Source organism: Venturia canescens, chromosome 11 (genome assembly GCF_019457755.1).
Source record: "Venturia canescens isolate UGA chromosome 11, ASM1945775v1, whole genome shotgun sequence".
Taxonomy (NCBI): Eukaryota; Metazoa; Arthropoda; class Insecta; order Hymenoptera; family Ichneumonidae; genus Venturia; species Venturia canescens.
Genome location: NC_057431.1, coordinates 5538771 through 5555841, shown reverse-complemented (window position 1 = coordinate 5555841; position 17071 = coordinate 5538771). Strand labels below are relative to the sequence as shown.

General features: G+C 40.8%; 1 protein-coding gene across 1 annotated transcript in view; it reads right to left on the bottom strand.

The window, feature by feature from the left end:
* Positions 1–13934: 13934 nt before the first annotated feature.
* The window catches only part of Mid1, a 36320-nt gene continuing 33183 nt past the window's right edge, over positions 13935–17071 (bottom strand). The window contains exons 3-4 of the mRNA XM_043432176.1: positions 16564–16785; positions 13935–16037 (exon numbers count right to left, since the gene is read on the bottom strand). Of these exons, the coding sequence (XP_043288111.1) occupies positions 14560–16037; positions 16564–16785 (1700 nt within the window). The 3' untranslated portion in view covers positions 13935–14559. The remainder of the gene's footprint in view (positions 16038–16563; positions 16786–17071) is intronic.

Sequence of the window (17071 nt, the reverse complement as noted above, 5' to 3'; positions counted from 1 at the left end):
GTTAACAAAAAAAAAAAAAAAAAGAAAAAAAAGAGGAAAAGGCGAAGCACGATCATTCACTCGCACCAACTCACTTTACCAGACGAAAGAATAAACTTACGCGCCAGTTATTCGGGGTTAAGTTGTAATTGTGGATTTGTCTATATACGTATATGAATTTCGTTACGGTTTACGGAGCAGCAATTTTTTAAGCTCGAATCGCTCTCATTAAGAGGGAAAAGTATGGCTAAAAAATGAGGGCTTCGTTCTTTTTCTCGTTTTTCTTTTTTTTCATTTTTTTTTACATTTTTTTCTTTTTTTCAATTTTTATTTCTTTTTTTATTTTTTCCCTCTGCATTCGGTTTGCATTATCCCAGACTTTTGTGGAGAATTCGAATAAATTTGTGGCTCGAAACTTCCTCTGGGGGTGCCCAATTTCCAAAACTTCAAAATTTTTTATTTCTTCCTTCTAAATTCGATCGTAGGATTTTAACTTTTTTTAGATTCTTGAGTTCCACAACTCGATTAATGGGAGCTTGACTCGTTTAGAATTTTCGTGTAAGGGGGCCAGGAATCGAGGGTAAAATCCCTTGCGACGATACTAAAAAATGACTGCAAATGAGTATTTTCGAATGTTGAAAATCCAATCGATTCCAAAATGATTTGTTTATTATTTAAATATTGATTTACTTAAACTCGCGAACTCCAGGGGCTCGAATTCCAGTGATTCTAAAATTTCTCATTTTTCACTCAAATTTTTCTCTCATTTTTGTATTCAATGAAAGAAGCAAATGCTCATGAATCAAAAACAATTCATGATAAATGAAATGTTTTCTTAAAAAATTCGAAATTAAAAACTTCTTGTTCTCAGCATACAAAATTCCATTCTCATCAACTCAAAACTATCATAAAAAAGCATTGAATTTTAAATTATCATGAAATTAACCAAGCGCTATCTAAAATCCTAAAAAAACAATGCGCAAGAAGCAAAATCCCAAAAAAATTCGGGGTAAAAAACTATTCAAAATTGGCAGGCTCCAGATCGATAGGGTGGAACCTCGCAGGGGGAGCTTTGAAAAAAATGAGGTTGAATGAGAGAGAAAATAAAAGAGGAATCGAGTGCAGATAAGATCGCAGGAAATATCGAAAAAGGCCACGGAGACGGAGTGAAAGAAATCGCCTCGAGTGCGTCTAGTATTTATACGTTCGTGGCACGTCTTGGTGGGGGGTCAAGAGGACGACGATTGGTCGCGTGTCTCCAAGAGGAAGAGGAGGGGGTCGAGGCTGAGGAAAGTGGTGGGGAGGGGAGGGGATAAGCCTCGTCTCGAGCGATGAACGAGCCGATAAAAGGGAGACCAGCAAGCAAAGACACGACAGTGGAACGAAAAGCCCTCGCGTACGAAGTCGTTCAAGCTTATCGACTTTGAGTCCAAGTGTTTCTCGACTATTTCCTCTGCCCCCCTCCTCCGCCTTCCCTTATCCTTCCCTGGCGACCAAGCACTTTTACCCCTTCTATTTTATGAGCAGGGTGATCTTTAATTTTCCAGTTAATCCTTCAGGATGCTTTCGTGACACTTTGTCATTTTGCTCCCTCCCCCCCCCCCCCCCCGCGGAGGGGGGGGGGGGCACGGATCACTCCCTTATTACTTTTTTCGCCTTATCGTTAAAACAGGATGGAGCACTCTTTATCTTATTGGAAGATAATAAAATTCGAGATTTGTTTTTGTTTTTTGCTTTTTATAGGATTTTTTTTCTATTTGATTTTCGTGGAACGTGAAACTGATCCTTGGCCATTGCCCAAATGCAATGAATCTCTTCAGTGTTGGGAGATTCACTGAAAGGTACTCAAATATATCAGAGAATTTGGATTTTTTGATACTTTTCAGGGGATTTAGACCTTTGGGAGTTTCAAGGAAGGTCCGGCTTTAGAAAATTAAAAATGGATTGTTTTCGAGAATTTTTTCATGATAGACACAAAAAACTCGATATGCCGAACTTTTCGGTGTAGTTTCAGGGATATTTGAAGAGTAGGAAAACATTTTTGTCGAAATTTCTTAACTGCGTACAATTTGGGGGGGGGGGGCCGTAATTATTGTGTGCAACAAAAATTCCAATTTTTTTCCATTTTCATGTTTCTCTTCCGTATGAACCCATAAAAGTGAAAAAAAAATGGGAAATTCTATATTCACGGCACGTCGAAGTCATATTCTTCTCCTTTAGAAACGTCTTTTTTTTCGAATTCCCTAAAAATATAAAATTTTGCAATTTTTTTCGGTTTTTATAAGTTCGTATGGAAAGAAAATGTATGAAAATGAAAAAAAATTTGGAATTTTCGTTTCAAACGATAATTACGATCTCCACATTGTACGCAGCTAAGAAACTTCGACAATCAGACTTTGAGCATAAACCGTGTACAAATGAGTATTTCTCACATTAAGGATATTTGGCACAGGCTTACAATGTTGCCATGCTAAACCATGCTAAAAACATAAAAAATTTCAAAATGATCAGAATTTTATAAAATTTGGTGAACATATTCTTTAGTGCCAAATTTGACAATACAAATTTTTTAAGATTTTTCTTCTGTACCGTTATCGAGTAATTGATTACTAAAGTTGACGTGTATAAGCATGGCGTTTCCGGGCATAAGAAATCTGCTTTAATGCGTAATTACTCGATAACTAAACAGAAGAAAATTTTGAAAAAAATTGTGTTTTCGCACTTCACGTTGAAGAACATTATCACCAAATTTGATCAATTTCTAATTATTTAGACTTTTGTACCATGCATCCTTAAAACAATGTTTTTGTAACTTTGAAATATCCTCGAAACTAAAAAATTTCGATGTGGTGAGTTTTTTTTCGTATATTCTAAAAACATTCCCGAAAACAATCGATTTTTTTGACTATTTAAAGCAGGACCCTCCTTTAAGGTGTTTTGACTGGGGAAACTTAATCACGGGGACTTTTGAAAGTTTCTTAAGGAATTTTGAACTTTTTTGCATTTGCTTATAAAAAATATCATTGCCATTGCTTGTTTTTTGTAGTTTGAAAACTTTTCGATTTTCCTCAGACTCTCGAGAATTTGAATTTCTGGATGGAATTCGCGCGTAAATGTAGAATATTAAAAAAAAAAATTAACATTCGTTTTTTTCGATTGAAAAATCAACTGTTGCTCATAAAAATAATGAAAATTGCTCCTAATTGATGCTAATTGAAGTGGCAAGTTTGTTCTGCCCTGTTTATTTGTATGTGGAAGGACATTTCTCGCGAATCTTCGAAGTAGGCGCGACTGTGTAATTTTACTTGTGGGCGCAGCTCTCTCGCGTGCTTTCCCGAACGATCAATAAGATTAAACGGGCGTGCTCTCGGGAGGAAAGAGCGAGCTCGCAGGACGTTGCTCGCATAGGTGTGCACGAACGTGCCTTTTGGAAAATCGAAAAAAAATATGGAAAAATCGTATTCTAGAGACTCAAAAAAAGATGTTTCGTAAACTGCCCTTTCGGCATCGATTTTTAAGGAGTTTTTTCATTTTTCCATGGAAACATCAATTTTTATTTCTCGAGTTTCTTATCTTCGAGTTTTAATTTTAACTGTTTCTTCATTAGACGAAAAAACACCTTAATTATGAGTTTTGTTTATCTTTTGATTCGTTCCTCACAACTTGGAGCTCCGTTCCACAATTGGAATCTTCACTTTCGTGTCTGCAAGGCCCCCACCCGCGTTGGTTGATGCTCTCGCAGTTCCCATCGATAAAGGAGTCGAAAAAAGTGTTTTTCTTACCTTTCACGGTTGTCTCGATCTCGGGAGTTTTAAGGAGGTTCCCGCTGGCTTTTGAGTCTCCTCGTGGATCAACGAGTTATTAAAACGAGGGAGAAACTTGAGTTGGAACTAAAAGTAGAAAGTTTAAGGATATTTCAGCAGGTGGATTCGAGCCGAGGCGAGAATCGAGCGGCGCGCGGAGCCCCGGAAATTTGTCTTTTTCTAATTTGATATTTTTCGAATTTCGTGTGTGTGTGTGTGTGTGTGGCTCGAGGGGGTGGCAGACAAGCGAAATGGGAGCGACGCGGTGCGTGAAATTGAATTTTGCGTAAAGCTTCTCCGTCGCTCTCTTTTTCCCTCGTTCTTCGTCGCTCGGGGACAAAGCGCGAGTAGTAAAGCTCCGCGTGTGGCGAGACCGAGAGTTCGTTTTTTCCCAGAGAGCAGCGAATTCCCATTTCGAAAAGAATATTTTCCCCCGAGCTCTATGGTGCTTTGTATTCGTTGCTGGAATTATTCGGTTTTGTATTTCGTGCGTGCACAATTTTTCGTTCCCTTGAGGGAGTTTTTTGCCTCCTGCACGTGGAATCTTTTGCCTCCCCGGAGCCGCTGTCTTTCTGGATAATTTTTTCCCTCGCCAGGGGGGAGAAAAACGGGGGCTTTTTGTCGAGGCTCGTGGGTAGTAACCGGAGTTGACACAGAGGGGCGCCTTACGGCCCCGAGACGACGAGACGACGTCGTTGCCAAGGCGAGAAAATCCCATCTCGCTCGGTGGGAAAGAGAGCGAGGGAGAGGGCGAGAAAAAGGAGAAGGAGCGAGACCGAACCCGCAGAATTATCGGCGGTACAGAATATTATCGAACCGCGCGGTCCGTTCGGGGCTAGGAACCTCGATGGCGATTTCCTGCCTTAATAAGGGGCTGGAAAAACATTGACAGCTTGAAAATACGATGGAAGTGATCGGGTCGAGTAAAAATCTCATTTGAATTATTTTTCGCAGCTAAAATTGTCGAAAATCGAATAAAAATTTTTATTAATTGACAATAATTGTTGTTTGTTAAGGGCACAGGATTATTTCGCGTCCATTTAACGAGATGAGATGACTTTGCAGCCCGAAGATCGACCGGAGCATCGAGGAGTGTCCTGACCACGAGAAAACCTCGTGGTAAACGTGGGAGGTTCATAAAACGTAAAAAAACTGACGAAATTCGCGAGCGGAACAAATCGAGGGGAAAAAAAATTTGCAAAAGCTTGAAATAAGCTCAACGAGAGTGCGGGGATCCGGGGAGTCGAGGGGAGCAGGAGGCCTCCGAGAGAGAAACGAAATCGTAAAATCTCCGTCGAATTGTCAGAGTCGTAAAAAGTTCGTAAAACTGCCGCGAGAGGTCGCAGAGGGACAAGCTGCTTTCTCACATGCGATATGAGCTGGCCAATGCTATATAAAGCATCGTGAGTGGGATGGTGAAAAAATAAAAAAAAAAAAAACGTTTCTTCACACGAAATGTCGAAGGCCCTAATGAGGCGACCTCCGAAATCGTTTTTTTATCACTAAAATTATTTCCAGCGACTTTAAACTCGAGTTGATTATTCCGAGGAAATGGAAATTCGCCAATTTTGTTTTTTCCATCGTGATGATAAATAGCAAAATGTCAAAATCCTCGTCTGGTGTCACGCCTGAGAAAAATCACTTTTTCTTCTCGACGAATGAGACGAATATCTTTCCCTAACAGTATACAGAGCATCGATCCGAATCGGAAAAAACTTGCCAAGATAAGAAATAAAGGAGAAAGAACAAAAAGGCCGAATAATAAGAAAGGAACGAGCAGGATGGTGTGTTCCGTAGGAAAGCTGTGCGTCGAGAGAAAGAGAGACGAAAAGCGAGAGGGAGAGAGAGAGAGGGCGACTGGCGAGATCAATACGTACTGCCTGACGCCCTCTCGTCCTCTATCCTTTTCGCCCCCACCCCTTTCCCCAGCGGTTTTCGTTTTCCCGCGATCTTTCTCCCTCTGCGTTCTCCCTCGGCCTCGCCAATGTTCTCGTTCGCGTGCAAAACTGCCCAAAAAAATGCGACAACCTATTTTTCCATTATTTATTAATTTGTGGATGATTTTTTTTTAAATTGGAGCTGCGATGACGAAGAAACGATAAATATTCGAAAAAAAGAGTTCGCATTTGAGTTTGGGGACTGAAGGAAGTGGAGAAACCATAAAACTGGATCGATCGATTTTAAAAATCAATGGAATTCTTTCAGAGTACGATAATTTTTCGATTTTTCGAAATCGTTTACCAATAATACGCTTGAGAAAAAGCCGCGAGCTCTGTCCCGATATTGCAGAACGATCAAAAATCGCATTTTAATGTACGACGAAAAAAGCGTCTTTTTCCCGTGCCAACCTAGCGTCGCTTCAACCGTTTTTTTCCTTTTGGCTTGGGGCCATGCGTCGAGGAGTCAAAAAAATAAACAACACAAGAATCGAGGAAGGTTTCGTGACCGTTTTGCGGAGCTGGGGCAGCAAAATTCTCATCCACCGATGCCATCCGCTGCGAAGGTGTCGATTCACCTTGACGCGTTTGGCGTCAAGACGCCAAAATTCCTACGTTCCGGAAAAAAACAAAAAAAAGTAAAAAATCAATAAGAACCGACGAACGTGTCAAAAAAATCGTTCAATGTCACTAAAACTTTATTTATTTGGTTTTCGTCATTGATTTTTTATTATTTTTATCATTTTTTTTTTTTTAAATTTGTTTATTAATTTTTTTTTGTATTTTTCTCTTTTTTGCATTTTTTTCTCATTTCGTTTTTTCTTCAATTTCCTCGTTCGACCCTCACTATATGGTTTTTTTTGTTCTGCCGTACGTTCGGTCGGATCCTCTGTTCATTGTTCCTTTTGAATCGTCGTTTTTTTTTTTTTAATTTTTTTTATTTTTTATTTCTTTTTTCCTTTGCACGCGCGTTCGTGTGTTCGTCTTATGAATAACATCACTACGATATTGTGTGTGAAGTTTTTGCTTTCTTTTTTTTTTTCTGGGGATTATTTTTTGTTTTTCGTTTTTTGTTTGTTTGTTTGTTTGTTCGTTTGTTCTTTACTGTTGGCCAAGCCTCTACCAATTTTAACACAATTTTTTGTCGATCATCGTGTTTTTTTATGGATTTGTGTGTTTGTTTGTGTGTGTGTGCGTGCGTGTGTGTGTGTGTGTGTGTGTGTGTTTTTTTTTCTCTACTTTTTTAATTCTCGTGTTTTCTTCTCGCTCGCTCGCTCGCTCTCGCTATATCGCACAATATACATACGTACACGTTTTTGTTTCTATGCACGTTTTATACATTATCTCGGGTCTGTGTATACATATATATATTTATAATATATGTATATATATATATATATATATATATACATATACATACATATATATATACATATACATATATAAATACATATATTTACATAATAAACGTTAACACAACCAATCCAGGCCCATTTATTGTTATTTCGATTTATTCGATCGATCTCTTGCTCCCCCCCCCTCCCCTCTCCCTTCTCTCACTTCCTGTGATCCTCCTTTTCAACCCCCCTTCTTCAAACTCGCCTCAAACGTGTCCAAATAACTTTCACACTCGCAAATACTCGCAGTAATATTACTTATAAATATATTTAGTAACAATTATGGTATGGACAATGTTTAACAACACATCGACACATCTCGCATGCCATACTCGTACAAATGTTTCTTTTTTTTCGTCACATTTTGTTTTGTTTGGGTTTGTGGTATTTCGTTTAATTAATTTTTTTTTACTCGCTCGTTCTACTTGTTAATTTTTTTTCTTGGCCTCTTATCGGTTTCTCTCTCTTTCTCTCTTGCTCGCTCGCTCAACTTTAGAGTTGATTTGTTTTTTTTTTACTTGATTTTTCATTGTTCTCTCGACTCTGTACAATAATTGTTTTTCTGCTATTATTTTTCCTCTATCTTTTTTATGGATTCCTTGGCTTTGGGGAGCAGCCCAGCCTTAAGAATCTCTAGGATTCTTTAAGGTTGCTTTGCGCTCCCAACAACCGAATTAGGGACTCGAATGAACCGTTTGTACGCTTGTTCGTGTCTGTGTCAATGGGGGATTTGAAAATGTTTTGTTTTTCGTGAAAAATGATAATTTTTTAAGGCTAAAAACGATCGCACTGCAGGGAGGAAGAACGACGTTCTAGTCTGGCTTGGCACAATCGAATCTACACGCCCGATGAAACACTCGCTCGGGACAAAGAATCGCGGGGGTCCATCAATTCTGCATTTAAGGCTCGACCACAATGGCATTAACTGAGAGGAGATCTACGATAGTGTTACACTCCCTGCAAGACGTTCCTCCCATCGATCGACTCGAGTGCATAACTCAAGCACATATTTGCTTCGTGCTGTATCGCCCTGTGAATCCACGTGAGAATTTTAAGGGCGTAAGCGCCTTAAGGTACCGGCTACAACGATAAATTCGCGGCCTTCGCCGCCCGAGGATCCTCGGAGGGAAAGCTGCTTTCAGAAATGTTTCCAACCTCCAAACCCAACCCCCTTCCCCAATCCTTGGGTCCAGAATGAAGCAGAGAAAGCGAGAGAGAAAGAGAGACAGACAGATTCTTCACGTATAGATTTGATGCTGCTTGCTGATGACGTAGCTCGTGTATCTCGATGCCCCAAAGGAGAGAGGCACGAGAGGATGTTCGATAACGATAATTGTTCTCCGATGTTGTGGCGTGCGGGGCCTCGGGATGCAACGTACGTACACCAGGCTTCCAACCCCCCTGGGCTATTCGCATTGACCTCATTTTCGCATAGGACGCGCCTCAGCAGCCCTACGACACGAGCGAAGCTTCAGTCAACCGAGCAGATGCTCCTCACACCCGAGACTCAATCATTAGGAGCCATTTGTTTTGGAGGCGACTGCGTCTCACGGGTTCGCCTTGAAAAATCCGCTCGTCAGGCCCCCTTTGGGCCTGAGGGACCGACCACGCTCTTATCTTCGAATGTGCAAATCGGATGAACTCGATTCGAGAGTTGGGACTCTTGGGATTCGGGCCCCGAAGGGGGACGAGTCGAGGGGCCCTTCGGGGGGGACCCGAACCGAAAGGGGCCCAACTTCGGACCTTAAAACAGCGGTCGCCGGTCTCCTGTCGTCTCGGAAGTTCGAGGAATACTAAATCGTCGGAGTGCCGAGATACGAAAGGAAACCGAAGAATCGTACTCGAATATGCTTCACGATTATTTCAATCATTTTTCAAATGGAAATTAATTCGGGGCCCTAACTTTACTTAAGTTTGTGAGTGGCCGGAAATTTGTGCGTATAGAGTTGGTTTCTCTCTCGGAGGTCCGGGGAAAAAAGGAGGCAGTGATAGAGGATCGTTGGCCAGGGAAGTGGGCAAAGGGCCATGATATTTGTAAGGTAAAATATTGTGAAAAAGTATTCTCGAGATCGAAAGAACAAAAAATCACGTCAGAATATTCGTGAATAAATATTTTCTTGCAAGTTGATTTTTCACCAGTTTTTCATTCCCATAGACACTGTTGTTTTGCTTTTTTTTTTTTCGTTTTTCATTATATTAACTGCACTCTATGGCTGTCCGAATGGCCAAACACTGTTTTGTGCCTTGTTACGAGGCCCGAAACGCTCAAATCGCGTTTGGAGGTTAAATGTGCGTTTGAATTGCGCGCCGAAACAATCGAAATGTCGAACCGCGCGCGTTGGCCAATGAGGGGGCTCGAAAGCTTCGAGATTTCGAGATTTTCAAAGCGTACTTTCGCTCGTCGTTTCGCCTCGTATTTTATATTTTTCAACCTCTTTCAAAGCTGCTAATTACGTTTACCCAAATTTATGAATTCTAATAACATTTTCCAGATTTTTTTAATGCCAAAAATCATTTTAAACCAACATACAAATGAGTTTTATATTCGTGTGTTTGTTGTGTGTGCTTTCTTTTTTTTTTTATAACTCGTTCCCCGCCTTCTCCGTATCCATGTAACTTTAACGCCATTCACAAATTTATTTTTTTTTTTTCTGGACTTTCATTCATTTTGTTTAATCAAAAACAAGAGATAAACAAACCGTTTGTTTCCACAGTCGATAAGTTACGATTTTTATTTGTCAATCGTCTTCACCAGAATCAAAACACTTTAGAAAATCCAACAAACAATTTCTTCTCAACTGCCCGTGGTCGCGTACGAGCTCCGACGATTTCGTCGATTGCGTTGGCTGATTCAAAGAAAATTTATCTACACGTGCCACATCTTTTTCACGAAGTGTTTTAGCTTCGTTTTCTTTTTTATTTTATTTTATTTTATTTTTTTTTCGTTTTTTTTATTCAAACAAAAATAACAACTGCAAAACATTGGGTACGAAAAAACTTTACAATCAAAAGCACGACAAATTGCTGTTTTCGCACGCTTTTTCTTTTCTCTCTCACTCTCTCGCTCGCTCTTTCGCTCCCTGGCGCGCACTCCCTTTCGAAAACGTTCGAGAACGAAGGCAAAAAACAAGTGAACGAAACAACTTTTTTATATTGTTTCCATCGAAATTTCATAACCGCACATTTTTCCACCTTTTTCTATACTAACAATCGTATCACGTTTAACTATAATATTTCGCTACAAAAAATCGTCTTTATCGCAATCGTGAGTTTGCTCTCAAATTATCAATTATTTATTTATTTATCAATGTTTTTTTTTCTTCTCGTTTCTTTTCTTCCATTCGCTCATTGTTGCTTGTAGTTTTTTTTTTTTTTTTTTTTCGTTTTTTCTGTTTCTTCTTATAATTTTCCGTTCACGCAGTATGTTTCGCTGTCTTTTTCATCGCACGCGCGCTTCTTCGTAATATATATAGATATATATTCATTCATATATTTATAAGTATCTTGCTCTCACATTGTTTCCAAAACGTCATCGCATTCTTTTCTCAATATTTTTTCTTTTTTCTTCTCTCTTTTATTCAATCGCAAGTTTCTTATCGCACTTCTCTCGCGACACGATATATATTTTACGGAAAAAAATAAATAAATAAATAAAAAAACAACAAACAAACAAACAGTCACCAAAAATGCAAATAATGGCCAACAGCGCCATGTTTTTTTTTCGCATGAGAAATAAGAATTATAAATCGCGCCACCTGCTCGTGGTGAGCAAAACTTGAAACAATATTTAACACGATTATTGCAAAAATTGAGAAAGAAACGAAGAAAAAAAAAAACAACGAAATTTGTGACCTCAGACGACAGTTCTAATTAACTCGTAATTAACTCATTGTTAATAGTAACAACAATAATAATAATAAATAATGTTAAACGAATCATATTTTTTTGCCAACTTACCGTACACTCCTCCGACCTTTTATGTTCTTTTCGCCATCATTGTTTGTTATTTTTTTTTTTTTTTTTTCATATTTTTTTTTCTTATAGTCTTCGTTATCGCCATAAACGTAGTAAAAAAATGGTTATTATTATCTACTATATATATATCTTTATTGAATAACAAGAAATAATCTCACTTGGGGGGTCACACACACGGGCGCGGTGAGTTTTGATCACGCCAGGTAGCCGATCGATAATTCATATTTCCAACATATATATTTTTCTTTCATATATATATTTTATGATTTTTTTTCATATTCACTTTTTCATTCCTCATTTGTTTTTTCTCGTTTCGTTTTCATTTTGTTCTGGCGACACGCCACGCCCTCCCCCACCCCCGCCCCCTCCCCTGCGCCGTATCCTCGCATACGTAAATTCGTAAAATACGAAATTCGTTTACAAATTGAATAAATACGCCGATTGTTTTTTTTTGTCTTTTTTTTCTTCTTTTTCAATAATTATTTTTGTTATTCATTTATTTATATTTTCCGGCGATACTCGTCCGTGTTCTCGTGTGTGTGTGTGTGTGTGTTCGCGTGTGTGTGTGTGTGTGTCTGTGTCTGTCTGTGGGTGTGTTAGGATCTACATGGTTTTTGTTGTATATTTAAATGTTTTCTCGTGGTTTTTTTTTTTCCCATTATTTAATTGGTTGCCGATGTTTCATGATCTTCTTTTTTCTTTTTTGGTTGTTTTTCGCACGCGAATCGTACGCGCATGAGCATTATTATGTTTTTCTTTTTTTTCCCGCGCTTTTATTTATAATATCTCAACGTCCAATAGCGCTCGGGAACGGGCACGCGTGCGCGCGCTCGCCCGCATTTACACACATACACACAACCGTACACGCAAGACGCATACGTGCGCACAGGCAGCCTCGAAACTCTGGTGCTCTCGCTCGCGCATGCGCGCCAACAACAAAACACACGCACTCGTACGAGGGACACGCGCGTGGCCACACGCTCACGCGCACTCCTCCCCACTCCTTCCTCGTATCCGTATCGGCGATCCCCACCCTTTTACCCCCGGCATTACTACTATTTAATGCAATATCTATTTTTATGTATATCATGTCTAAACGAACACATATTATACCTCGATAACAATAACCACTGCTGCTGCTGCTTGCTGCACGCTTTCAATTTATTTATTTTAATTTACCCCCCCCCCCCCCATCCCTCACCACTCCCCGCTCCGCTCTCTCACACGTTTCTCATCCTTCCTGTTTTTTTGTGATTTTTGTATTTTCTTCTTTCTCGCTGCGGTTTCTCTCTTAGTTTTATTATTTTCTTGGGTCTCTTCGCCTCCATTATTTTTGTATTCGTAATCATAACGACCGCCATTTCTGTCTGTGGTGTGTGTCTCTATCGCTACTGTCTCGCCTCTCAGCTCGTCACCTCGTTATTATTTATTTATTTATTTATTTATTTTTTATTCCGTTGTTACGCTTTGGGTATGGTTTTTTCTCTGGCTGCTGTTGCATGATTTTTAAAATCTTCTTTTGTTTTGGTTATTTCGGAATTTGACTGGTAACTCGCGGGCACTTATATTCGAAACCACGCGCACTTAACACTTCTCTTATTCTCATTTTGTTTTGCATGTTTTTTTCCCCCTTATTCTTCATCAATAATTAATTATTCATCAGTTACAATTAAATGCCTTAACCTCGTATGTATACGTAATTAGTTTGGTATATAATAATTCTATTATTATATTTTGTGTTAGCGTGTATTTTTCTTTTTTCCCTCTTCCCTTTTGTATTACCTTGCGTTTTTCCTCCTCCTGCGTCTTTGTCGTCGTTTTCTTCTTCCGCTCCCTTATTCTTCGTTATCTTCGTGTGTATACGTGTTTTTTTTTTTTTTTAATTTTATTTTTTGTTCAATTTTATTTGTTTTCTTGTTCTTTCGTGTGTAATTTTAACATTAGGTTCCATGATTTTTTTCTCTCGTTAACTTGTTTTGTTTTGTTTTGTTTTTTATTAACTTCATTTATTTTCTCATCTCTCTCGTTTCTGTATTCTCACTGCTTTTCCTCGCGTCCCTGCCCCCCCCCCCCCCGCCCCTGTTCCTTCGGCCCCCGCTCCTTAACGCCGTTTCAATTAATCATAAATTCTTCGTTCCTCACTATTATTATTATTGTATTTTGCTTTAAATTATTATTGTTATCATTATTATTATTATTTTTGTTCTCTTTTCCATTATATATTAAACGTTAATAATTTGAGTGTTTGTTTTTGTTTTTTTCGCGACTGTTTTTGTTTCAGCTCGGCCCCTCCTGCCATCCGCCCCCCTGAAAAGCCCCCTCCCTGAGCCACCCGAGCCCGCCCCTACCCTTGGTTTGATTTTTCGAGACCCACGAAACGAGTAGTGGAAACAATTTTTTTTCTCATCGTCTCGAAAAAACACGTTTGTTTTGGCGTATTAAAAAAATGTGTCGCCGCCCCCGGAGACACTTTTTCTCTCACGAACGAAGCTCTGCGCACTCGAACTGCGCAGCGTTCCTGCCGCGGAGGGGGGGAACGGCTCGCGAAGCACGGGATCGGTTCGGTGGTGGCGCTGGTGTCGCGCCAACAAAGTGGGGGAACGCACGCCCTCGGTAAATAGGAAAAAGGGGCGATGAGGATCGAGGCGGCTTTTTTAACAGTGCTCGAATCCAGGCTGAGGAAACAATTGGCTTTTTTCGGTATTCCACCCCCTCCCCCAAGTTATCCCCCCCAAAAATTGGCCGCGACGCTTATCGCCCGGAGGAACCAGTCGCAATAACGTGAAATTTAGTGGCCTGACCCTGTCATCGGTGATCACAAGCCGAGGACCGCCCTGAGGTTCTCGAAAATATGTTTTCTAACTAAAAATTTTCGTTTTCGAGTTCTCCATTTTTTTTTTTTTCATTTTTTTTTCATTTTTTTTAGAGACTTTCGATCTTGGTTTCTACCCAATCACTCACACACGCGCACTCCGAACACTTGAGTTTTTGCTTTGTTCTCGATAACAAACACACGCACACGGGCAACATCGGGAACGTTGAATTCCGCGGTATTTTATAACGCGCACAGCTCCCCGAGCTTTCCGTTCGATTCGACAGCCGGACTCGGAAAATCGTGAAACTGCAAACATTCAAAAAGCTGAAAAAACCGACGGGATTCCGACGCCAAGCGAGAGAAACTGAGAGACACAATTTCGAATTGCAGCATTTCGCGCGTTATTGGAAATTTCGAATGGGTGAAAAAAATTTTTCAAAAACTTGACGTACTCAACAACGAAATCAGCGCTTCGCGTCGATCGAGATCCTCCGACTGTCCTCGGGCTTGATTTCTTCGTATAGTGGAAAAATCGACAAGGAAAAACCGAAAAAAACACTGAAGAAAGGACAAAATTTCAAACGAAACCTCAGTGACGAGAAAATGGCGGGGCGGGGGGCAAATATGAGAGAGGGGGGTGAAAAAGCTGACAATTAAGGGGGCCGATCGCGGTGGGCACGAGACGAGGCTCTCGAGGGGTAAAGAAAGATACAAAAGGACGACCAGGATGGGGACGACGACCACCACCACCAGCACCACCACCACCACCACCACGTGATCGCACCGTTATAATAATAATGACACGAGGAGGGATACTGATAATGGGAATGAAAATAATAGCAAAAATAGCAACAGAGATAATAGTAATGAAAGAAATAATGATAATGATCACAATAATAAAATTGAGTGGTGGTGGGTGACGTCGATTTTGTATGATCAGGAAGACCACTAGTTCGAGTGGCTACAAAGCTCGGTCGTTGAGAATGGGCATATGAAAAAAAGCAATAATGAAGATTAGAGAAGAAGAAACGAACGACGTAGATGCGTCGTCGTCGTCTCCTTCGGCGCCATATTCGCGGTCTTCGTTTTCTCCGTTTACCGCGCGGGGGCCTTGGGGCCGCGTAATCGTCGAGTTTTCGCTCAAAACGTTCAAGGTCAAGTCGTTGACCTTGGGACGGTGAGAAGACCCGGTGAAATTTAGCCTCGTAGTAGCAACAATAGTAATAATAATAATAATAGCAATAATAATGATAATCGTAATCGTAATCGTGTCTGCGGCAGAGCAGACTGAAGGAGGAGGCAATGGCGGCTGCTGCGACGGCGGCCGCGGGGGTTCTGCAACGCGGAGCAAGATGTCCGATTTGGTGAGGCCGCTTTCGAAACGACGATGATTCGTTGATAATAATTAAAACGTAATTTATCCGTGATAAACGAAAATGGCACTTTTCGTAATAACGCACGAGCATGAACAGCATCACGAGGCTGTATTGTCGTACGATGTTGAACAAATCAATGTAATAATTACGATAATAATTGTTTTTCATAATTATTGTTGTTAACGCGACGAGGAACACACGGGTGAATTTGAGAATGAGGATCACGCTCAAATCCCTCCTCATTCTCCTCCTCGATACTAATAATCTCGTCGATGACCTTAAGAATGACCTTGATGCACTCCCGGCTGAGCTCGTTATACTCAACGCCGCCATCTTGCCGATATCCATCTTCTTCCCCGTCCCCACGTGCTTCGTCCTCCGCTCCTCTTCCTCGCTTTTTCTTCGCCCAAATATTTCCCTTTTTTCAAGTCTCTTTCTTCTTTTCCTGCTTCTTGCCCCTGCCCCCCTCCTCGTCGAATAATCGCCCATCGAGAGGGACGACGGAGGCGACCATGGGAAAACGGTTTGTCCGGTGCACAACGAGATTAACGCGGCCCATATCCAAAACATACAGATCAACGATATCGAGGATGGTGGCGGTGTTTGGGTCGTCGATTGTCCGGACGACGATGGCATCGAGCCGACTCCACCGCCACCGCAAAATGAGGCACTCGTGGTTGTCGACGTAGATGGACTCGCTGACGACGATTCCACGCTACTCGCGCTACCGATCCTTGAATCGGTACTTTTTTCACCTAGTTTTACAAAAACACACAAAACAGAAAAGAAACGAGGTACAACATCGAAATTGTCTGAGATCAACGAGTTGTTAATACGCAATTTTCATTGCTCCCTTCACGGAGAATCTTAACAAAATTAATCGCTAAAGTCACGGAGTGCGACGGCAAATAAGACCAAATGCTTAAAACCACGGTGAAACTGAAACGTCTAAAGCGCTATTGCCACGGAATAATGACTCTGAAAAGCTAAAGCCACGGCATGGCTAGAATACTAAAGTAGCTAAAACCACGGCGTACAACAGGCCAAATGAATTTATTGCTAAAATCACGGAGAAAAGTAGCGGCTCGCGACACGGAGCGCCAATGAGAGTGACAGGACTGAAACAACGGTAGGGCTAAAGCAACGGCAAACTTCAAGGCGCGCAGCGCTAAAGCCACGGAGAGAACTATCGCCCCGTATCCGGGCTTCTAATTAATGCATTTTTATCCTTTTTGTTTTCTCTCCAATTAACTTAAAATATGTTTCTTCAACTTTGTATACCTGTAGAACCGGATTGTATGGAGCTCGTTGACGTAATCTCGCACTGCGGTGCCGTTGGAATATCATGACCTGCACGATTACTCGGGGCTTTAAGATCTGTACAATTAGCGCACACACCCAATCCTGGCTCGTCCTCGGAACACGCGTGAAAGCAACACTCGTCTCTCTCGTTACCGTGCAACGCTCTCATCGCCTGCTCACCCGTTTCCGGTATGTTCGGGTCTGCAACATACAGCGACGAGAAGAAAAAAGAACGTCACGTTCCATCATTCGCTCGGAACATTTGCTTTATTCGTTATTAAAAGTTTCATTTTTTCACCCTCTTTTCCGACTACGTCGACTATTTTTCTTTTCAAGTGAACCCTTTACTCGTAGCTCCCCAATCGGGTGTGAGATTTTCCAATTAATTTTTCGACGCTAACTAATCGTCGCGAGGGATTCGAGCTGTTTCTACTTTGACGATTCGCCTTTTTTTTAGATCTTAAGCTTCATCGGAATGGCCATGAGC